Source organism: Eleginops maclovinus, chromosome 19, assembly GCF_036324505.1.
Source record: "Eleginops maclovinus isolate JMC-PN-2008 ecotype Puerto Natales chromosome 19, JC_Emac_rtc_rv5, whole genome shotgun sequence".
In the NCBI taxonomy this organism is placed as follows: domain Eukaryota; kingdom Metazoa; phylum Chordata; class Actinopteri; order Perciformes; family Eleginopidae; genus Eleginops; species Eleginops maclovinus.
The window spans coordinates 3,045,723-3,069,102 of NC_086367.1; the positions used below are offsets into that span (position 1 = coordinate 3,045,723).

Consider the following 23,380-nt stretch of genomic DNA (forward strand, 5'->3'; position numbering starts at 1 on the left):
GTATGATGACAGCAGGTCTTTGAAGGGGCCCTATCATGCTCATTTTCAGGTTCATATTTTAATTTAGTGTCTCTCCTGGGACATGTCTCCATGCTTTAATGTCAGAAAGCTCTTTATTTTTTCTCATACTGCCTGTGCTGCAGCACCTCTTTTCACCCTCTGTCTGAAACCAGAGCCCAGTCTGCTCTGATTGGTTAGCTGGCCGGCTCTGTTGTGACTGGACAACTACTTAAAGATGTCCCTTCCACTAAGCCTATCACGTACAATGGGTTGGCGCGCTAGCCAATAAGAGTGTGAGTGTAAGGTAGTGATTACACTATGTTATGGGAGTAAAAACAGAAGTCTAATGGAGGCGTTTCTGGCCGGGGGGTGTGTGGGAAAGAAACTTCCTCTGAAGGGAACACATGCACAAAAACCTATAGAACACACTAAAGGAAAAAGAAAACCCCCCCAAGGCACAATAGGGCCTCTTTAACAAAAAACAGACTTGAAACAAGGCAGTTTAGCACTCGTTGTAAGTTCGGTGGTCTTAGCCTTAGCATTAGCCACATCTTCAGCAGGTAAGATGTGGGAGACAAATACAGACAAATTTCTCTATTCTTGCTCGGACCTTTCCCAAGCACATAATGAGATAATGTCAAGCAATTTAAGAATACAATCCATACACAGAAAGCATTTTATTGTCAGTTATTTAAGTACCAAGAAGGACAACAAGGTCTCCACAACCGAAATGTACACAGTAAACACAGAGCAGATTAGTTAAAGACAAAAACTGACATTCATAGCAGTTTTCTTAACATGTTTTTAAGAATACAACAAGGTGCTGATGGAGTTTCACCTCACTGGGTCAGAGGTTGTTGGGAGATTGTCATGGGAACCTGAGTATTGATGGTGATTCGCTGCCTGGTTTGACATCGGACCATTCCTATGATGGCTCTCCTGAACCTGCAAGATCATCCATGCACTATTACAATACAGTAAGACATTAAAGTAACCCCCTCAACCGCCCCTCACAAGTACATATACACAAGTATAATTTTAATTTTGACTTCGTAGGCTTTGTAGTTTGAGTGTGCTCCGTCAGTTTTGTTGTTGTTGTTACATTTGTTTATAATGGTGTTTAAAACTTGATGTTTTATTTCTGTTAGGGTTCATTTTTGAGGGCACAGTTACCTTGATTACAGTTTAGATTGCAGCCGTTTTTATTGCTCCCCATCAACAACAGTTTCTGATCATTTTTTGTTGAATTTTGGGAGCAAGAATAGACAGTTTGCTATCCTGGCTCCAAAATGGTAGAACAAGCTCCCCATCAATATCAGGCCAGAAGAAAGTTTAAAAAAACCCCACCTGTTTCCAATGCATCTTAAAAAAAAAAAACTCAACATAGCACTGAAAAGTTGTGCTTATTCTTAGTCAATGCAGAAACACTTACAAACCTAGTCTGGCTCATGGAAGCAAATGCACTTGCAAGACCTTGCTGCTTATAGCTTGTATCTTCATGGTTGATATTGTAATCAACCATCTCATCTTGGATAAAAGTGTCAGTTAAATTCAATGTAATGTAATCATTATCAAAGTTTAATGATGAGGACACAAACTTACTTTTTGTTGGCGATCACATAAATGCAGGGGTTGTAAAAGGTGGAGGACTTGGCGAAGAGTGGAGCGATGATAGCCATGGCGGCAGGGATTTTCTTTGGGTCACCGAATGAAGCCCATAGACACACTATGGAGTACGGAGACCAGGCCACCAGGAACATGATGATCATTACTATGGACATCTGTCAACCAAAAACACACCAACATAGTCTTAATATCATAGTCAGAACAGTTTATATAATACATTATTTAATCTGATGCTGAGAGTCCAAGAGTGCCAGCAGTGATGACACATAGGTTGACCCCCTGGTTAGCATTGCAATCGCTCCCATGATAAAACGTATATTGCAGAAAAGCTCTGTGGCCAAGACATGTTTATGTTAATTACACATTTTGTTCAGCAGGATAAAGTCTACACATTAACACCGCTTTTATTATATTTGAAACGTGAATGCAAATGCCTGAAGTAAAAAGCTAGGGTTAAAACAAACTACATCATGGTCACATCACCACCGCTAAGCTAAAGTCGGCTAATGTTTGTCATGATGAAGTTTATTAGTGTCCTTTAGTCGCTTGTTAGCAACTGACAACTGCATCACAGTTATGACTTCACGTTGCCAGGGCTAAGCTAAAGGTGGCTAGTGTTTGGTGGACTATCAGTACTCTTATATAGTCACTTGTGAACCACCATTGTTGTTAAATATTCACCAGTGGGGTAATTACTGAAAGATTTCAGGTTGTGGGACAAAACATAATACTCTTTTATGCTTGTGGGAACCACAGACCTTAATCACGCATCCAACGATCAACACGTTGACTTTGAAACAAGGGAACAGGAAGTGCTAAAAGGCTAACTAATTTCTGGGTTTTATGACTCTTTCTTGCATCACTCCATGTTTAATGAATGTAATAACATGTATAGGATGGATCTATATAAAATCAACTTTCTAAGAATAGATTTTTGGACAAAGTTACACAGATGCAAGGGTGAAATTAGCCTGAAACCAAGGGACACATTCCCAATGCAATAAGAATTTGTCACAGCACATCATGCTGTTGCAAAATTGTATAGGAAGCTTTTACAAGTAGTATATGCAGGGAAAAAATGTATTGGCTGATTTTTAACCACTTTTTAAACCATAACACTGAAGGCTTACGCTAACCTAGCAGAGTAGCAGAAAAAAGAGATAGCTGAGGCTCAATACTTACCTTGGTGACGTCCATCTGATCGGCCCAGTCCATGTTGACGCTGTCCAGGCAGTTGCTGGCTTTGTATCTCTTCATAGTGACTGACACGTTGTAGTAGCAGTAAAACATGATGGACAGAGGCAATATGAAGTTCACAGCAATCACAGCCATCGTGTAAGAGATGAAAGAGCTGTGGAGGGAAAGTTAGTTGTATCATCAGAATGTAAGAAAAACAATATAAAACGACAATATATTAAATCATTTTTATATATTAATATACAAATGCAACAAAAAAAAAAACACTTTACTGCAGTATACGGCACCACACTGTTGAATACAGAAGTAATATACAATTGTGCGTGATAGGTATGTGCCTGTTATAACAGAAGAGTTTATTCTTGCTCATGGTGTTGTTTGGATGAAGGCCGCTGTAATCAGATGAACATTCAGAGGGCTTAAGCTAAGACATTCTTTACATTTCAGCCACGTAACCTGTAATGTATATTTAGAAGTAAACCTTGTCTGGATGGAACAGTTTAACCGATTTATTATGAAACAGTACGGTAATAATAATAGTTCTCTTTTCTAAGTTATAGCTTTATTTTGTGTATATTTATAAACTGTCTTTTGGCCATCAGATTTGCTAAGGATCCACTCATGTTATGGGTGAGATACAATACATTTACAACAGGTTAAACCCTAACCCCAACACTAGCCCACAGTAGCAGCAGTAGGATTTGCTTTCATTGTCAATGAGTAAGTCTCCTGGTAGTTTTAAAAGAAGAATGTCAAGTGTAAAGTACTCAATACCATGTGCAGTGTAGTGAAACTCACGCATCATTGTTCCTCCAGTTGATGGTGCATGTGGCTCCGGTAGGGTCAGGAGCATAAGAAGCCCACCCCACCACCGGCATGGAGGACCAGAACACAGCATTGAGCCACGCTGCCAGAATAATAAGGTTGTATGATCGCATCGTCATTTTCTGTCCTGGAGAGAGAAAGGATTTATTCAAGGACTGTTGAATAGATCTAAGATACTGCCAACTGAGTAACAGCGGATCCAAAAAACTTCACATTCAACGTTGCGCTCCTTCTGGTCTTGAGTATCAGTCCAACCATGACAGAGTTGCTTCCCTTAGCCATGGTCATACAGAACCCAGTGGCCCAATTAGTCTAAGTCTAAGTTCTCGCACACTACACAGCTTCTTTGCTCCCTTCACTGGATACCAGTAGCTGCCTTAATCCGCTTCAAGACACTTCAAGGTACTGAGCCATTGCGCTGTGAATGGAACAGGTCATTCCCACATTCAGGATATGGTTGAATCATACATAAGATTTGACTTATTGAAAGCTAATGTTCTCGCATGATTCTTCAAGTTTGTATCATCATGGTTGATTGAAATTGTTGAAAGTCGCTTTGGATAAAAGTATGTGCTAAATGTAATGTAATAACATAATTTTGATTCAAAAGCCCACACACATATCGAGGAAGAGAAAGCTGTACCAGTCTAACAGTGAATAATGATCTCGCCTCATAACACTAAATAGTGTGACTCTAACACGCTACTAATGAAAAATATCCTCCGCAATACACTGCTGAGTTTGAAGTTTTGCAAAGTAACAGTTGTCCAGAAAATCTAAGGACAGAATGACAGACAGTCATAAATTCCAATTTGACATTACTGCAAAAACTATTGGATTATTTTAAACCCATGATAGATAGCCTGATAAACCCATGGGTGTATAAAGAGAACTGGACAGAGTGTTGGAAGCAGGGACAGTTAATTCGCAGCTCAGCGGTACATGAAGCCAAAATGGCCTCAAGAGCAAAAGTACCGAATCTTCCCAAGATTTTCCAGAAAACCTCTTTTATAACTCATTTATTATAACTTATCATTTAAAATAGGGTTTTTCAAATGTTCAGACAGTGAACTTTATTTTAAAAAATCTTTTAAGTATGCTGTTTCACAGATGTCTTTCCCAATGTAAGAAAAAAAACAACTTTTGGGACTCAATGGCATCACATGATTAAAAAATTAGCTTGAACGCCTGCCGCACTTCCTGGGCTTGGCTTAACGGTGCCGAATGTATACTGTAGTCATTCTAGTTCTAAACACGTGCATGGAGACAAGAGCTGGTTAACTAAAGCACCTTTTAGTCTGTCCACCACTTACACTGCATATCAAAATTCACACACACACACACACACACACACACACACACACACACACACACACACACACACACACACACACACACACACACACACACACACACACACACACACACACACACACACACACACACATTTATAGTGATCCCATACAATGTGCCAAACTGATTCTCGTTGACACACATTCATTCAGGTGGATTGTGTGGATCAGTATCTTGCCCAAAACATTTCGAAATGCTGTGCCACTGCTGCCCAAACAAGCATATCAATAGGAACATAAATATGGAAATCCCCCCCATTGCAGTGATTGAATACCTATATCTGGTCTGCAGATGGTGAGGTATCGGTCGATGGCCACCACAGTCAGGAGGCCGATACTGGCCATGCCAAAGAAGATGTTGAGAGCTGCATAGATCTAGGGAAAAAAAACACAGAAAAAGTTCTTTAACAGGCAGTTATGATATTGGGCCTATCTTGTAAATATAATTAACTATTAACTTGTTAAGCTTTATTGGTTAAACATAGTTGCAACTTTGTGGTAAAGTTTGTTAAGAAACACATCATGTCTGGTATTGTGTTGAAATGTAAACGCTTTAATTACACTTTAATGGTTATGTTTCGATGTGTTAAACCCAGTTAAAGGTATTGTCTATGTAAGGAGGTACACCAGGTAACTAACTGATGTGTATTTAAAGGAAATGCTAGGACTTTGATCTGATGTGTACTATCTCCATAAAACAAAGCCTTTGGTTTTCAACTATTTTAATGAAGAACAATTATTTTCGTGGTTGATAAATCTGCAGATTGTTTTTGCATTAATCGTGTACACACTTGGTAAAAAAGTGTTTGAAATCTCAAATGTCCATCACAATTTTCCAAAGGTAAAGGTGACATTTTGAAATGGGTTGTTTTCTCCAGTCAAAAGTCAAACACAGAGATATTACATTTATAGTAATTTATCCCAAAAAAGAAAGAGACAAACAAAAGAAAGACACATTTGTATTAATCCACAAAGGTTAATTCAAGGTTTCAATAGCAAGTTCTCACATCTGAGAAGCCAGAATCAGCTGAACAAATACAGAAATTCATACCATTAATTCATGACTTTAGTATTTTTTGTTAGCCTATGTGGACTAATCGTTTGTAATTGTTTCAGCTTTTATTTTAACTATGGTATTTTGTTAAGTTACGGTATTACTGCATGTAAATGACCAACAAAAAGTGCAAAAATTAAACACATAAATACATAACATTGGCAACTAAATGCAGAAAAGTGTGTTCAATGTGATGGAAAATCTCACTTGAACACTTAGGTTTCTGACCTTAAAATAAAATAGGCTGCAAAAATGTCAAAACTAATTGTAAATGTTTTGTAAGGATCCATTTTACACATATCTTTCAACGATAATGAGAATAAGACTGTTAAATGATCAATATCTAAAAAAAATATATAACAATTGCAATATCAGTCAAAATAATCGCAATTAGTTATTTTTTATGTACAAGCATTACTAAATCAGTGGAAAATGAGAAGAAAAAAACATAATCTGCTTTAGCTTTACAGCTGATTCTCATGGCCAGCTTCTTAGTGTAAAACTTCTGACAAGGTCTTAGGGATAATTCCTCCATATTTACATTCTATATATTGGAGAAATATATAGAATGTTCAAATGCACTGTTCTGCTTAATACTGCCCAGAAAACATTTACTTACTGTATATGGGAATAAGGGAACAGCAAAAGGAAACACACAGGAAGTAAACACTAAAGGGAACAGCAAAAAGGGACAGGAAGTATACTCTAAAGGGAAGGCAGATAAAGACAGACAGGGAGTAAACACTAAAGCAAACAGCAGAAAATAACAACAGGAAGAAAATGAATATACTACAGGAACACAGTATGGGCTCTGCAGTGTTTAAAGACTGGTTCATAGTTAAATGATGTCCATATGAGGGCACTTACCTGACAACCAGTGTAGCCAAACTTCCAGCTGCCATGAATATCAGAGGCTGCTGACATGGGATATCCGATACCAGCCACTCCGATGTCAGTAAGAGCCAGGTTAATGATGATAATGTTGGTGGCAGTGCGCAGCTCCTTAAACTTCACAAACATCAGCAGAACCACAATGTTGCTGGCTAAACTTACGACGCCTAAGAGGAGGAAAGAAGACTTGGAGTAAAGTGTCACATCGTGGAGGCAACAGTCAAACGCTTAATCTAATCCTGTTCACTCACAGTGACTGAGAAGAAAGGAGACACAAAAGCATTTCCTCAAAGTCACTAAGTCATCCACAAGGAGTGATTTTCAAAAAGAGAATCAACTTTTCAAGCTTAAAGATTCAAAGGTGTTATTGTCATATGCACAATCGCTATAGTGTAGTTGTTGGCAATGACAATCTTAATTCCTACGTTATTCCAACAGAACCACAGACAACATGCTTAACACACAAAAAAAGACATAGGGTTTCATCAGAGTCACTGCTTTGAAAGACTTCTTTGGATCTGATGCAAGTGAGGCTGTACATTGATGTAGGGGATTTTGACAGAAAAGACAGAAAAAACTGTAATCATATAAAGAAGCCTATCTCATTTTAAATTCAATGGTTCGTGCTTGAAAAGGCGGTTATAATAGAAATGGTTTAACTTTATTTCTACTGTTGATTTATAGTTATTTAGAAACAAATAAAGGTGATTTGGAATAAATTAGAGCAAGAATGAGTCCTAAAACCTTGAAATGAGTTAGCAATTTTGATTCCCTCATCTTGAAGTCAACAATTTGTTGAATATGTTTTTGGTTAGATGCTTTAAATAAGATATTGCCTTAACACTTGCTGAAGAGATTTTAACATCTTGTTTTACGATATTAAATACGTAATTAAATACCCCACTGGTGAATGTCTGAGGCGTCTATATTTTATACAACCAGTGGCTGCTAACAAGTGAATAAATGAGACTACTTAACTTCATCACGCCAAACATTAGCCGCCTTTAGCTTAGTGGTGTTGATGCGATATCAAGGGATGTAGTCAGTTTACGCCTCAAAAATCATGAATTAGTGTTCATGTAGAGGTTATCCTGTTTCCTGTAATATTCCAAAATCCAATTGAAGAATTCCAATGGAACTTTTGTCAAGGGAGCGGTAAAGTTGCGATGCTATCTTTAGGGTTGGCTTGCTTAGATAACATCACTGCACGACTCTATAGAGTGCCTAGACTTGTCCGTGTGTGTGTGTGTGTGTGTGTGTAACATCTTTAGGAAATAGTAGGAGTTGGCACGACAGGAAAATGGTTTTGAAGGATGAGATTGAGAGTATGTTCAAACAAGGTCTGAATGCAGAGTTACACAAAAGGACTACAAGGTTATAGAGAAGAACACCAAGCAGGGAAATCACATCGCATACACCACAATATTCACATTACTCATTATCCATTCATCTATTCATAAAGCCATTGTATTTGTTACCTGCCGTTATTAGATATCCAGCCACTATGTTGTGCTCCGTTTGGGTAAAGGCACTTTTTCCCCCATAAAGTGCAACTTCATCTGACATATTGACAGCAATTTCTATTCCCATTTTTTAAGCTGTTTGAAAAAGAAAAATGATCCTAAATTGAAATGAACTGAAGTACACAAACAGTAGTGGAATGAAAATGACACAAAGGCACGGGAAAAAAATCCACAATCCGGGCAATGAGTTGTAGGGAGTCAGTGTTGCAAAATGCTTCTTCCAACTAAAGTCTGTAGGGTATTGTTGTGGAGAGGTGGGGTGAATGTTGGGGGGGGGGGGGGGGGGGGGGGGGGGGGGGGATTATTACATACCACTGCCCCCTTGTCCCCAGTTAGCAGGAGGCAATCTGAGCGCGAGCTGCAGCAGAGGATTAGCTCTCACGTGGAGTTCAGTAAGCTTTGTTATTAGAAAAGTGAAGTGAATGCCAGAGCCTCACACTGAGACTTTTACTTCAAAGGTTACATACTGTAGGTACAACCAAGGCTGGGTTAGCAAATGGTAAAGAGGCACCTGCTCAGAGCCTTAATCATCAGGGTCCCTAAAGGCCCCACGTTCACTTTGAGGCACTGATATCCCTTTTTCCTCTGAAATGAGTCCTGTTGTAGTTCCGTGATGCTGCTAGTTTGGTTGGTAACAGTTTGCTTTGCCACCAACCAGAGCCCTGCAGGAGCTGAGTCGTGACGTCACCGTTTGCGTCGCTGCAAAGCCGGTGTGAATATCCATCACAACAACAATGTTGGTTTTTCTTCTGTAGCGATGCCATATGGGCCATCATTCCATGAGTAAAAATGTCTGATTCTTCAACAGATTTATAGCATATGCATTATGGAATAAATGTTTATCACAGCCTAAAAACACAATGTCCTTTGAACACAGATAAAAAGTAGAGGTTCCGTATAAAACGTGATTTAAAATAGTGATATATTCAGTGTCAAAGTATACATTTGATAAAGAAGTGGCCAATAAATAGTGTTGGTGATCTGCTTGCCTTTTTAAATCTTACACATTGCAGAATATGAGCAGGAGAGTGGATCTTTCTAGCTTTAATATTACACAATGTTACAGGGCGTTAGAGACTTTAGTTAGACGTGGATTAAATTCACATGCTACCCAGCAGTAAATGAAATATTTCCATCTCTACCAGCTTTGATAAACACTTTAATACTATTATCAAAACATATAATTGATATTATTCTTAGATGGGCCAATCTGCATAATCAATACATAATTGTTGGTACTTTAAGTATATTTAGATTCTAATAATGTTGTACTTTTGCTTGAGTTACATTCGGAATACATAACTTTTACTTGTAGCAGAGTATTCCTACACTATGGTACTTCTACTTTTAATGAAGTACAAGATCTGAGTAATTCTCCCACCTCAGTAAGTTTACACCACTGCAGACTAAACCGTGATCATACTACAGTATGTACACTAACATCCGGGTCAGTAGGGAGCGCTATGTGGCTCACGGTTAACGTCCTAGGGGACAAGATGACGAAACGACCTCTGCGTTGATCCACTTCCTCCTTACATAATCCGTTTCTTCACAACCGAGAACACAGCAACGCTTCACCGCAGCAAAAAACATGTCAGGGCTCCTAAGGATCGTCACCAGGCGCGCTGCTCCTGTACTGAGGGGACACACCATCACTCAGAAGGCCAATGTCTTCGGTGCCCCGGCCAAGGAGAATATCGGCCCAGTAGTAAGTATTTCGTAAGGTACATGACTAGCTAGCATTCATTAGCTTGGCTGTTAGCCGTCCTTGGATGCCGAGGTCAAAAGAATGTGTGTTATAACAGCGGGCAGAGCTAAACGGGGATATTTCTTTATGAAATACAGCGTTTATTATTAACACAAGTAGGTGGAATAACATCGCTACATGTCCGTTAACATTTGAAAATAAATACTACTTGTATTTGCGGAATTCATCCACTCAGTTACCGTCAGGCCCGAGCTAATACAGTTAGGTAACTGTCCTGTAATTCTGGAAACCAAATGTTGTCAACATCTTTGAACATTGTGTCTATTTGATGAGATGCTGAGTCGTTATTTTTAGATACTAACTCGTAATATTGAGATACTAAGTCATGGACCAATAATGAGACACTAAGTCATAATATAAGATACTAGGTTAAAAATAAGTAGATGTTAAGTCAATAGTCATATTAATGAGATTCTAATTCATAATGAAGAAGTACTGAGTCATAATGGCGAGATATTAGGTCACTATTGTGAGAAATTAAGCCATAATAATTAGATACAAAGTCAGACAACAATTAGATATTGAAACATAATAATGAGACTTAAGTCAGTAAAAATAATGAGATTTTTCGGTCGTTACTTTGAGATTCAAGGTCATTTACTGAGATTCTAAGTCAAAATAACAACTAACTGCCAAGTAAAACATAATGACATACTAATCTTTCCAATGAAATACATGTGAAAATGTTGGTGCTTAAATTGACATGTGAAGTCAGTGCAAAGATGGAGGATTCTTATTTTTTGAGATACTCAGTCACCATCACTTAATAATAACACTCCTGTGACTAGATCATTATTTTGAGATAGTTTCTCTTAATGATAGTTTCTTTAAAATGACCTACAGGATCCTTATTTTCCCTCCCTCAGTTGGGAAATTGGGACTCCATACTGAAGGACAGCAGTGCCTAAATCGGTTCAGAAAACTATTAGCCAATGCGTCTGAAGTTTTCAGGGAAATTTGAGGAGGACACATGCAATAAACCCCTGGAAAAACCTTTTATGTTCCCATGAAACAAAATAAATGCAAAGCTATTTTTGTCTGTCCCATATGTCGCCTGTGTCCCAAGTCTATTTTGTTAGCAACATTCCACTTTTCAGACGCTTAAAAGCTTCAGATTTTTCACCAGTAGGTCCTTTTACTGACATATTTTATGTTGTGGAACAAAACTTGAATATATCTTACATACCTTTTTCAGGCATCTAATCAGAAATTCTAGCAAACTGGAAGTGTTGAAATGCTTACATATTTCTGGAGTTTAAGGATTGGTAACGTAAGGACGTTACCAATCTATTCATATGAAATCCAAAACTATAAGAAAAAGGTTTTGCCTGCTACTCCAGTTGTGATGGCTCTGTTCTTCCCACGGCTTCGTACCAAAAGTTTTGATTGTTTTATTAAAGTTAGCTAGCCTGGCAAACCAGCCCTACGTCAAGATGTTTGGTCTGGGCACACACAATTGGCAGGGCTCAATCCGAGGGGCGGGATAAATGGTTGTCTTTCAAATTCCCTCTGCACGCAATAGGATAGCGCTACAACCAATCAGAGCAATGAAGAAGGTGACGTAGTCAGAGCGACGTTTTTGATGTTTGATGGAGAGATTCCTGTAAGCCAAATGTTATGGTAATGGAGCCCAACGACTGTTGCAGATTTTGAAAAAGTTTAACTCCAAATCATTTAAATGACTAGGTTGGACGTTAGGTAGCTAGTTAACAACTTATCTGCAATATTATCAGAAGGAATCATGCAATCACATCGTTAAAATAAGCCAATGAAACATTTTAGATACATTCTTACTGACAGTTGGAAAACTTTATAATCCTGAACATCAACAAGCGCTCCGGTCCCAGTTGTGTGCGTCCCCTGGGTTCTGTTGAGCTTCTGGCAGAGTTTTTCGTTTGCAGTGCTTTGTATTTGTAGCATTTTTTTATGCTGTGACTTTAGTAAATGCTGCGCATGTTTTGTCATGTTGTTTTTTTTTATTTGGAGCGTTTTTGATACTGAATGAAAATATTTTCTCCAATGAAAATGTTATGGGTCGTTTTAGTATGTTTGCACCTGTCGGCCACCATAAAATGCATTACTCAAGACTTAGACCTGGTCATTAAAGTTTACCAAGACTAGAAGAGATTCAGTCAATTTACACACCTAATACTAAACATAACAACAAACTGATTTTTAAATCCTTTTTTCTTTTAAAGAAAAGCTCAATATTAGGTACATTGGACGGTTCCCGTCTTTCCAGTCTTTCCTCTGCTATGTGAGGACAGACTGATGGGACCCATGTCCAACTCAGCCCGTACACTTAATGTATTGGATTTTGTTGAATGTGTCCGTAAAGATGCTGATAGTCTCATCTCTGTCTGTGTTCCAGGAAACTGGTATTGCTCTCGCTATGTTCTCCCTGGCCATTCTGGGACCATCTGGCTGGATCCTGGCCCACCTCGAGGACTACAAAAAGAAACAGTAGAATGGACATTTTAACAGTATCTTACCTTGTGTCTCCGGAGACAACCTGGGACCATCACCAGAACATGGAACACGTTTTACATTTAGACTCTACCTCTCTCACAATTCCACTCCACATACCCTAAAGAAAGCAACTGTTTACTAAATTGACTGATACATGAAACATTGTATTGTAGTTCTTTCCTCTTAAACAGTACTGTTACAAGAATAAATGTTAAACAACACTATGATGCTTGTTTATATTTCATGTGTGTACTTCCTTTGGATACATTTAAGCATTATTTTTAGAGAACTGTTTAACAGGAGAATTGAATATAATTTCCTCTGATAGAAAGGAATGAAAAAAGGAGTTATGGGCACACACCGTATGATACTGCTGCAGGGTAACCACACTAGATGAAATGAAGACACTGAAAGAAGATCCTTTACTTTGGTAAAGTAGAAATTACTATAAATTCAAAATCCACTGTGCAGAACTGCCAAATGTCGTCTGTTAAAGTAATATCCGAGCAGAATATCCTCTTTAAAAGTATAGTATATTACTGGATGTTTTAGATGTCATGCAATATAAAATGCATTACTTCCAGATATACATGTCAAAAATGTCCACTATTTTTGTAAGAAGGAAACGCACACAAAAATGCTTTTTTTTCAGTCAAATTGTTTTTTCAACCATTCATTTCAATATATAGACATTTTAAATTTTAAAATTTTAATATTATTTTAAACAGAATTTATAAAATGCTTGTGCGTTGTTCAACTTCATGGTATTTGAAAAAACTACAGTTTTCTGGTTGGTTTTGTTCCTCTATTATGATCAATCGCTTTTAAAGAACACTGCTTTATATTAATCTCACTTTTTTATTATTTGTGCACATGTTTTTAAAATAGTATTTTATTTATTTTATTCAAGAGAATATATTTCTACTTCAAACATACACCCACCAAATATTCACACTGTGGGTACATAAATAATACTGTTTAAGGAAAGTAGTGATTAAAGCCAAAGGTCATATTTCGAGTAATATATTTATCAATAAACATTTGGTGTTGACTGTTTTTAATAGATACATAGTCTTATTTTAATAAAATACATGGAGTTACAAAATATAATGCGTTTTAGCCTTTTATGTCCCTCCCGGACATCCATACATTCCACACTGAAGTCACCTGACCGGGAGTTTTTCACGTGACATAACAAGCGCCTTCCAAAAGCTGAATTCTCGCCTGACAAACAGCGGGTTTAACAGGTAAAAAGGCTTTCATGTTGAATTCTGTAGTCTGTAGTAATATCTTTTTAACGAGCAGTTTCATATGTGCATTTCACTGTGAAGAATATGCTCCTGTTGTTGCTTTGCTTGCTATCACTAGCCCTTAGCCTCAAGTGGGAGACAGTTTTCAGCAGGGTTACTCGGATAAAGCCACTCGGATAAAGACAAACCTGTTTTGGTCAGGAGTTTTTGCAAATTTCTGCTGCAACCTAAAATATTCCATTGGGAATGTCATGTGTATTCTGTGGTGTAGATACCAGAGGAGGAAAAAGTACTCAGATCTTGTACTTGAGTAAAATTAGAAGTACTCAAATCTGTACTTGAGTAAAAGTAGAAGTACTCAGATCTTGTACTTGAGTAAAGTAGAAGTACTCAGATCTTGTACTTGAGTAAAAGTAGAAGTACTCAGATCTTGTACTTGAGTAAAGTAGAAGTACTCAGATCTTGTACTTGAGTAAAAGTAGAAGTACTCAGATCTTGTTCTTGAGTAAAAGTAGAAGTACTCAGATCTTGTACTTGAGTAAAAGTAGAAGTACTCAGATCTTGTTCTTGAGTAAAAGGAGAAGTACTCAGATCTTGTTCTTGAGTAAAAGTAGAAGTACTCAGATCTTGTTCTTGAGTAAAGTAGAAGTACCAGAGTGTAGGAATACTCTGTCACAGTAAAAGTATTCAAAATGTTCCTCCAGTGAAAGTAGAAAGTACTCTCATCTAAATGTACTTAAAGTAGCGACAGTAAAAGTAGTCATTGTTTGATTGGTCCATTTCAGAATAATATCTCTGATATGTTTTATAATGATTGATCATTAAAGTGTTCTCAGAGCTGGTAAAGGCGCAGCTAGTTTGAATGGCTTTGTATACTGCAGGGTAGCTGCTGGATTTACTGCAGGTGAACTAAAGTCTGATTTAAGGGTGATTATATTTACCATCATTCATCCAGATCTGTAAAGTAACTAAAGGGATTAAATACATGTAGTGGAGTAAAAGTACACCATTTACCTCTGAACTGTAGTGGAGTAGAAGTAGCAAAAAATGATCCTCAAATTCTACTGGTAGATAGTGGAGAGAGACTGGAGCATATTTTCTCCCAGTCTGAACAGGTTCAGGATTGTTGTCTTGTGTTTCAGAGCTTGCGTTCATGTAAACATAATTGCTACAGTCTCTAAATGTGATCTCAATCAATGCTGAAGTACTCATAAGGAGAGGAAATAATTACATTTTGTAAAACTTTATCCACAAATATGCAAGTATTGCTGAATTGACCCTTAAAGTTTGCATTTAATCTTGAACAATACAGTTAAAAAACATCTTCATCAGATACTATGTTTAAGGGGGCTCTAGTCTGCTCATGTTCAGGTTGATATTTTTGTTTCAGTGAAATGCCTCCATGCTTTAATGTTCAAAAAGCACAAAATTTGGATTTCAGCCTTTGCAGACCATTTACACACACACACACACACACACACACACACACACACACACACACACACACACACACACACACACACACACACACACACACACACACACACACACACACACACACACACCTGTATAACACTCTACAGGAGAGGAACAGGGCGTCTTTACGCAAGCTTTGTGTGTTCCTTAAGTAAGCCACTACGATGAGGCTGGTGATTCTGGAGGACTATGACCTGGCTAGTGAGTGGGCGGCCAAATACATCCGCAACAGAATCATCCAGTTCAAACCCTCCGCCGAGAGGTACTTCACCATGGGCTTACCCACAGGTGAACACAGCTTCTGATGGTAAAGTATTTCTGTATTTATGTCAGCGCTAAGCAGAACCTGGAACTAGTTTCCTAATTTCTTCCAGGGAGCACGCCCTACGGCTGCTACCAGAAGCTAATAGAATACTACAGGAGTGGAGATATTTCTTTCAAATATGTGAAGACCTTCAACATGGATGAATATGTAGGTGAGTAAAAGGCTGATTTATACAATATTATTTCAATTTCAGACTGAAACAAGTAAAATGTGTTTGTTTTGAAATGTTTTAACGCTTTAAATTTGATTTCCACCGTAATATACACGTATTACGCCACAGGAGGTCTTTTCTTCTTGTGACCATTTATAACCCCTCCCCCTTATGCAGGGAGGATAATTCAAACAATAACACCGTGTGCAATATTAGGTTAATGTCATCATTTCATACCATGTACAGTTTTTAATATCATTTAATCCAGTATGATGTGCGAATAGTATTAGTATTTAGTATTTTTACTGAATGTGCAATATGACTTGTCACCATCACAGGCTACTACTTATTCTCAGAGTTGGGTGTAACGTGTTACAAAAGTAACAGAGTTACAGTAATGTATTACTTTTTGCTGTAACGCAGTAATATAACGCATTACTTCTGAAATGTGAGTAATATAATACCCGTTACAACTCTCAGGAACGCAGTTACAACACATTTTAACCCGAAATGATGTGGTGTTTTGTTTCTATAATTCACAAACATCGCGAGACTTTTTGACACCAGAGAAATAATTGTGCAGGTAGAATAGTAACTCAGTAAGCCTGTTTACTATTGATTTAGAGAGCTGCAGAAACAGATTCACAAAAGAGAAGAGAAAGACAGTAGTGCGCGCAGGCCGAAGCAACAGAGGGTAACTTTCTCTGGTCTGCAGCTTGAACCCCGAGAAGTTCGAGACACTCGTGGCAGAGTGTTGAAGATCTGCAACCTCTGTCCTCTGTGGAGTCGCCGGCTTTTAGAAAGCTTGTCAGCCAAATCCCCGTTAACACACCAATGATAAGATGAGCTAACGTTGAATAGAGACTCGTTCATATACAGCAGGTTACAGGGCCGTGCAGAGGCTCCACTAACATGTTATTAATGACACACAGAGACGTCATGTTACCGGTATCACATATTATTCCAGCCCACTTAAACAGAGCATGACTTTAATTTCTAGCTCTTTTCCTAATGTTCAGCATGTACTGCCAGATAGATAGATAGCTTTAATTAATGAGCTGCAATAAACTACATGTTAGCATTTAAAGCCATACTTTAGAGGTTATTTTGGTGAAAGTAACGCAAAGTAACGCAAAGTAGAGTTACATTACATTATTAATGTCTCTTTACAGTTCAGAGACATTAATAATGTAATGTAACTTATTACTTTAAAAAGACAGTAATAAGTAATATGTACTGTATTACATTTTGGAAGTAACTTGCCCAACACTGCTTATTGCCTATGTGGGGCACTGTTTTTAATACTTGTCTATAACACTTTGTATACTGCATATTTTACACGTATCTGTATTCTATGTTTTGGAGAAACCTGGCAAAAAGAATTTCCTTCAGGATGATGGAGTTCTATCTTATCTAATCGAATTATTTTCAGTCTTCTTTTTGCAGTACATTCTACTAATGCTGTAGTGATGATTTAGATGCCTCATGATGACCAGTTTGCATTAAGCAGTGTATTTAATTTCAGCCTCACCCCTGTGAGCTTCCCCAGCCTGACAGCCCCTCACATCCACATCTTCTGTCCTTTATTTGGAACAGTAGGTCTGCAGGAATGATTGCACTGCATCTCTTTGGTTAATAAGGGCGACCCTCTTGTTCTCCAGGTCTGCCTCGTGGTCACCCAGAGAGCTATCACTCATACATGTGGAACAACTTCTTCAAGCACATCGACATCGATCCTGCCAACGCTCACGTCCTGGACGGGAACGTGGAGGACCTGGAGGCCGAGTGTCAGGCGTATGAGCAGAAGATCAGCGAGGCGGGGGGAATCGAGCTGTTCGTAGGAGGTCAGAGTCATGTTTCTGCACCTTGATTAGGATCCCCGTTAGCATGGGCATTAGGTATTCGTCCTGGGGTTCACAAAAGAAAATATCTCATATCACAAGCAATTAAGAATGGAAGTGAAACTAAACTGATCTTCTGTTTAACCATCGTTAAGCCAAACAGGAATTCAGCAATTAAAAACAATTCCTTGAGAATGAATGACACGCTTCTACTACTACTATGGTAAAAATAATTGATGGCAGACTTATGTACAGAAAAGGATTAGGGTCACATGATTTTCTTTTTTGAGCGATAAGTGATATTTATTTTTTTTTGAGGAAAAACTTGAGAAAAAGTCAGACTTTAATCTCAGAATTATAACTGTATTTAAAAAAAAATCTGACTTGAGAAAAAAGTCAGAATTATGACTTAAATGCAGAACTAAGAAAATAATCCCTTTTGGTCAGATCTAAAAATGAATTCACATATGACGTTAATCCTCTTCTGTAGATAAATGAATGTCAAAAAATACCTTAAATCGTATATTTATCTATCCTGCGCTTACAGATATGTTCAATAAAAAAAAGAAGAATTTATAATACTATTGTGTTATTTTATGAATTATCTCTGAGCTTAATCTCCAGATTCTATCCCCTTACCCCCCCGCAGGTATCGGCCCTGATGGCCACATAGCGTTCAACGAGCCGGGCTCCAGCCTAGTCTCCAGGACCAGAGTGAAAACGCTGGCTAACGACACCATCGTGGCTAACGCCCGTTTCTTTGGCAACGACCTCTCCAAGGTCCCCACCATGGCTCTGACGGTGGGCGTGGGAACTGTCATGGACGCCAAAGAGGTCAGTGTCCCACACACTGCTTCTGTTCCTATAATGTCCTGCTATAATATAAGCTCATGTAAGCAAAAGTAGATGTTACTCTGGACGGAATAAGTACTCCATGTTTATATTAAGTAATATTACTCTGCTACAAGTAAAGTTCCTGAATTTAAAGTCTTAATTCAAAATTATTAGCATGAAAATATAATCACCATATATACATACATACCTAACATACCAAAAGTAAAATAAGTTGTTGAAATAATGGCCCATTTTATCACTGTAATATAATTAGTGATCAATTATTGTGTACATTAATTACATTTTGTCATAATTAGTAGTTATTACTTTTATTTTGCAAATATTAAGTGGATTTAATATTTGTTATTAATGTGAATCTGCAAAGTAACTCCTCATGTCTAATAAATGCACTGCAGTAAAGAGTACAATGTTTTCCTTATGATCATAATTGTTTCTTTAATATGTGACAGCTGGTAAATGTGATGCTGATTTCTATTACTTTATATATCGCTGCTGGATATTTTCTTATAATTATATGACACTAGGGTTTCGTCTGAACAGGGGCGCTGCGCCATCATACAAAATGCAGATTTTAAAGTGATTCCAGAAAACAAGTTGGTCAAAAACACTATCCTAGCTCAATAAATATGATGATGTAATATAATATAACATCATGTCTAATAGAAAATACAAGATCTGTGCCCTCATACTATATTTTTCTAGAAAAACCCTTCTGTCACTATTCTTTTATTGGATGATTTATTTTGTATTAGCCAATAATGTGATCTATAAAGTACCTAAAGCTGTCAGATAGATGCAGTGAAGTAAAGAGTACAATATTGGCTTTCAAAGTGTAGTAGAGTAAATGTTTAATAGTAGTATATAAAGTGTAAAGCAGTATACAATGAAAGTAGTGCATACCTGAGAATTGTACCTACTGTAAGTACAGTACTTGAGTAAATGTCTGCTGTGTACCATGTGCTCTCTGTGTTCCTCCTAAACAACTGTGGCAGTGTGACGTGTTGTCTCCCCCCCTGCTCTGCTCAGGTGATGATTCTGATCACAGGGGCACACAAAGCCTTTGCTCTGTACAAAGCCATAGAGGAGGGGGTAAACCACATGTGGACCGTGTCAGCGTTCCAGCAGCACCCCTGCACCAACTTCATCTGTGACGAGGACGCCACCCTGGAGCTGCGAGTCAAAACTGTGAAGTACTTCAAAGGTACCGACGACACGTGAACCCAAACCCAAAGCCTCTGTGTTTAGACAAGAGGTTATTCAGTGTACTGTGAAACTAAGAAATTATCACATAGAAGAGCTGTTATGGAGGGAGGATTTACTTCAGGACTGTTTGATTCGACTTTGTTAGTTTACCCTGTGAGATAGAGTGCCTATTTGCTAGCGCTCCAACACGTTGTTCATGACAGGCTAAGGGGCGGGACATTTCTAAGCCAAATGAAAATGCTACTACATGTAAAGTTGTTGAGCAAGAACATCACATTAATGCCACCAAACCAAGCATTGAACCGTTTCCCACACATAGCTTTATTTTGCCACTGAGGAAGAATATTGTTTATGACATGGTTATTTTAAAGGTGCCATAGAATGGAAAACTGTATTTACCTTTGCAGAGTTGAATAAGGACAGTTCGGTACATTGAACTGACCTACCGTGAACCTCAAACACCATTGTTTCCTCCTTCACGTGCAAATCATGAATATGCATATCACAGCGGTAAAACGGGCGAATTACAACAATCCCTGTGTGTGACGTCACACACTGTAGTCCAGCCCCAACATCTGCATACACCAGCTGCTGGAAACACTAACGCTAACACTTACCACTCCGTAACGTTGCTCTCCAATCTCCGACCAACTGGCTGTTCTTCCAATCCATCGGTTTCCTCCTCTGATAAAGGCTCAAACATGTAAGGTTGATGCCAATAGCCTCCATGGTTCATCTCTCACAGTTTCCGAACATCACTTACTTCTGTGGGCTCTGAGGCAGCCATGGATTGCTCCATGTAAACCAGCCAATCAGAGCAGACCTCGTCATAATTATTTAAATGAGCCCCAAATAAGGCAATTCAGAGACAGAGACATCAGAGAACAATTTAAAATACCAGATAGATGCTTTCTATGGCACCTTTTAAATGATGTTTTTTTTAATGCAATATTTATATAGTTAACTATGTCTGCAGTGTTCTCTTGCCATTTGCCCAAACTCCCTCTAAATCTACCTTTAAAGGTCCGCTATTTTGCAAAATGCACTTTTTGTTGTCTTTTATACATAAATGTGTGTCCCCGGTGTGTAAAGAGACTCACAAAATGTCAGAAAATACAACCCTCTCTCTTTTCCTCCTTATACACATCTCTAAAACGGGGTACAAACGAGCTGATCCAGATTTGCTTTCCTTATGACGTCATAAGCGAAATGTGGGCTGACTTTACATTGAACTCCTTGCAACGTCCCGCCCACGTGACATGTCCCAACCTATTGTCCCCCAGATACGGTCTGCGAGCTGAATTCCCTCCGTTTGGGAAGTAATATGGTCTGTGTTTGAATTAGCAAGCTTCGCTAACACTCAGAGCTAACGCTGTACTGGAGAGACTATGTGTAATATAAAGGTCCTGCCCTTGTGGTAAACCGAGAGAGAGGCGTTTGAGCTCCAGACTGTTTCTGAAATAATGCTGGATGTGGTTTGGAACATAATATGGCGTTTAATCACGGCAGCGTTTAGCTGAGTTTCTCTTGGTAGAAAACTCTCTTCAGAGGAGAGATCATGACGCTCCAAAGGGGCGTGGCCAGCAGCAGCTCCAAAGGGGCGTGGCCAGCAGCAGCTCCCGAGGGGCGTGGCCAGCAGCACCTAGTTCATTTAAAGCTACAGTCACAGAATCAGCACTTCAGGAACAGGGCTGAAATAGAGGGGGATGAGGCATGCTACAATGGAGGATCTGTTTGGTATTTTGAGCAAAACACTTCAGACATGTTTTGTATAGATATGGCCCTACAATATATTGTTCAAATAAAGCATAATAGGAGACCTTTAACTTTGCATGTGGCATACATTATTGGTTCACTACCAATATACTACCACTGTATTATATTATCTGTTAGTTTGCACATGCTATGCGGTAAAATCCCATCCAACCATAACTTCAGAATGTTTTATGCTGAAGTATGTTACACTGCTGCTTTGTTGCAGCTTACAGAATGCTAATTAGAAAAAAAAACTGATGTTTTCACAGATATAATACAATCAATACATTCTATTTCACTTTGATTTGACCACAAATTCAAGTGATATTTTACGTATCCTTTATCATGGGACAGTCAGACCTAGATGCACATTTTTTCAATTTTTTTCTTCAATATGAACTCTTTAAGAGCAGCAGAATGTGCAGTTATTAAGATAGAAATGGACAGGAGGCACAGATTGATATTTAATAATAATTATAACTGATGCTGCATATCTAAGGCAAACTAGTAGTCTCACCAAACAGCGCTTGTCCTGTCTATAGGAGCATTTGTTGTAGCTCAATACTGCAGAGATGTGTGATTTCAGTCACTGTCTGCATGGATTTATGTGTGTTTGTAATATGATTGTATTCTCCCTTGCTTTTTATTATAGGTTTGATGCATGTCCATAATCGGCTGGTGGACCCAGTGCTCAGCATAAAGGACCAGTGAAGAACAGACGGCTTGTTCCTCTGCTGCTGTTGTGTTCCTGAGGAAATGTTGAGCAGGGACAGCCCTCTTCTTTGCACATGCTCAGACCTGAACTGCACCTGGATGATGTCACAGAGTTAATGACAGCTAAATGTCTGGAGAAGTTCTTTGTTCAGACCTTTGCGTTTAAAGGGACAGTACCGGTTTTCTCCTGCTTATCCCTTCTAGTGGTCTTCATCTTCGCTCTGTTTGAAAACTTTAAAATAATGACAGATAAGCTTCGTTTTGTGAAGTGTTTGACATGAACCCACACTACTTCTGTTCTACAGGTGAAGGGTTATTTTTTATTATGATTAAGTATAGACTTTGTTACACACCAAATTCATGATTGAACAGGAAACTAATACTCTGAATATTGCTAATATCTAAATAGCCATTATGGCACCTACTAACCTAAAAAGTGACCTTAGACTCTGGTCAAACAGAGATTTTGAATGTATGGATGTGAAGTGTGCTCTCCTTTCAGCCATCTGCAGAGCCCACCACAGATAAATGTTACAGAAGAACACAAAACATGAGGATCCAATTTTTTTTTGCACCTAGGGTAAGCATCTGCTAGCTGGATTGCATTTTTTTGGTAACACTTTGCTTGTATGGTCAGTATCCTGCAGTCTTTCTTTCCAGTGTGAAGGAGGGATTAGTTTCTATCTTTAGTGTTAACTTCCTGTTCACTCCGTCTGTTCAGCAGGCTTCTCCTTGTTAGTGTTTCAGCTATTTAGTTTTGAACACTTTATATTGTAAAGACAATACATTGTTGAGTGTTTTTGCTTTGTACTTTGTACTGAAATAAAGTTGAAATGGATAATGATGTCCACTGTCATTCTAACATGTAGTGAAGCCCTCTCTCCACAGTGGGGCAGTCACTCCTAAGATTGGAAACCAATGGCAGCTGTACTCATGAGAGGCCTTGAGAGGGTTTGATTCCCATTCAACATTTCAGCATGACTTTTGAATTCTACCAACAAATAAAAAAAAAAATACAAATATTTTGTTTAGAGGTCTCCTATTATGCTATATTTGAACAATATATTATAGGGCAATATCTATACAAAACTGAAGTGTTTTGCTC

The 23,380-nt window shown here is 38.3% G+C and overlaps 3 protein-coding genes across 3 annotated transcripts; 2 read left to right on the forward strand and 1 right to left on the reverse strand.

Annotated features, from left to right (window-relative positions):
- Positions 1 to 131: 131 nt before the first annotated feature.
- On the reverse strand, positions 132 to 8,660 carry rrh (retinal pigment epithelium-derived rhodopsin homolog). The gene is made up of 7 exons (XM_063909538.1): positions 8,424 to 8,660; positions 6,922 to 7,112; positions 5,276 to 5,375; positions 3,622 to 3,775; positions 2,809 to 2,977; positions 1,603 to 1,781; positions 132 to 945 (listed from the first exon to the last, which is right to left on the reverse strand). Exons 1-7 carry the CDS (start codon positions 8,533 to 8,535, stop codon positions 840 to 842), a joined length of 1,011 nt encoding a protein of 336 aa, XP_063765608.1. The 5' UTR covers positions 8,536 to 8,660; the 3' UTR covers positions 132 to 839.
- Positions 8,661 to 9,973: 1,313 nt separating this feature from the next.
- Positions 9,974 to 12,926, forward strand: LOC134881929 (cytochrome c oxidase subunit 8B, mitochondrial). The gene is made up of 2 exons (XM_063909539.1): positions 9,974 to 10,176; positions 12,608 to 12,926. Exons 1-2 carry the CDS (start codon positions 10,060 to 10,062, stop codon positions 12,701 to 12,703), a joined length of 213 nt encoding a protein of 70 aa, XP_063765609.1. The 5' UTR covers positions 9,974 to 10,059; the 3' UTR covers positions 12,704 to 12,926.
- A 922-nt stretch (positions 12,927 to 13,848) lies between these two features.
- Positions 13,849 to 23,116, forward strand: LOC134881880 (glucosamine-6-phosphate isomerase 2). The gene is made up of 7 exons (XM_063909469.1): positions 13,849 to 13,952; positions 15,584 to 15,719; positions 15,806 to 15,907; positions 17,569 to 17,751; positions 18,398 to 18,582; positions 19,630 to 19,804; positions 22,214 to 23,116. Exons 2-7 carry the CDS (start codon positions 15,596 to 15,598, stop codon positions 22,270 to 22,272), a joined length of 828 nt encoding a protein of 275 aa, XP_063765539.1. The 5' UTR covers positions 13,849 to 13,952; positions 15,584 to 15,595; the 3' UTR covers positions 22,273 to 23,116.
- Positions 23,117 to 23,380: the final 264 nt, after the last annotated feature.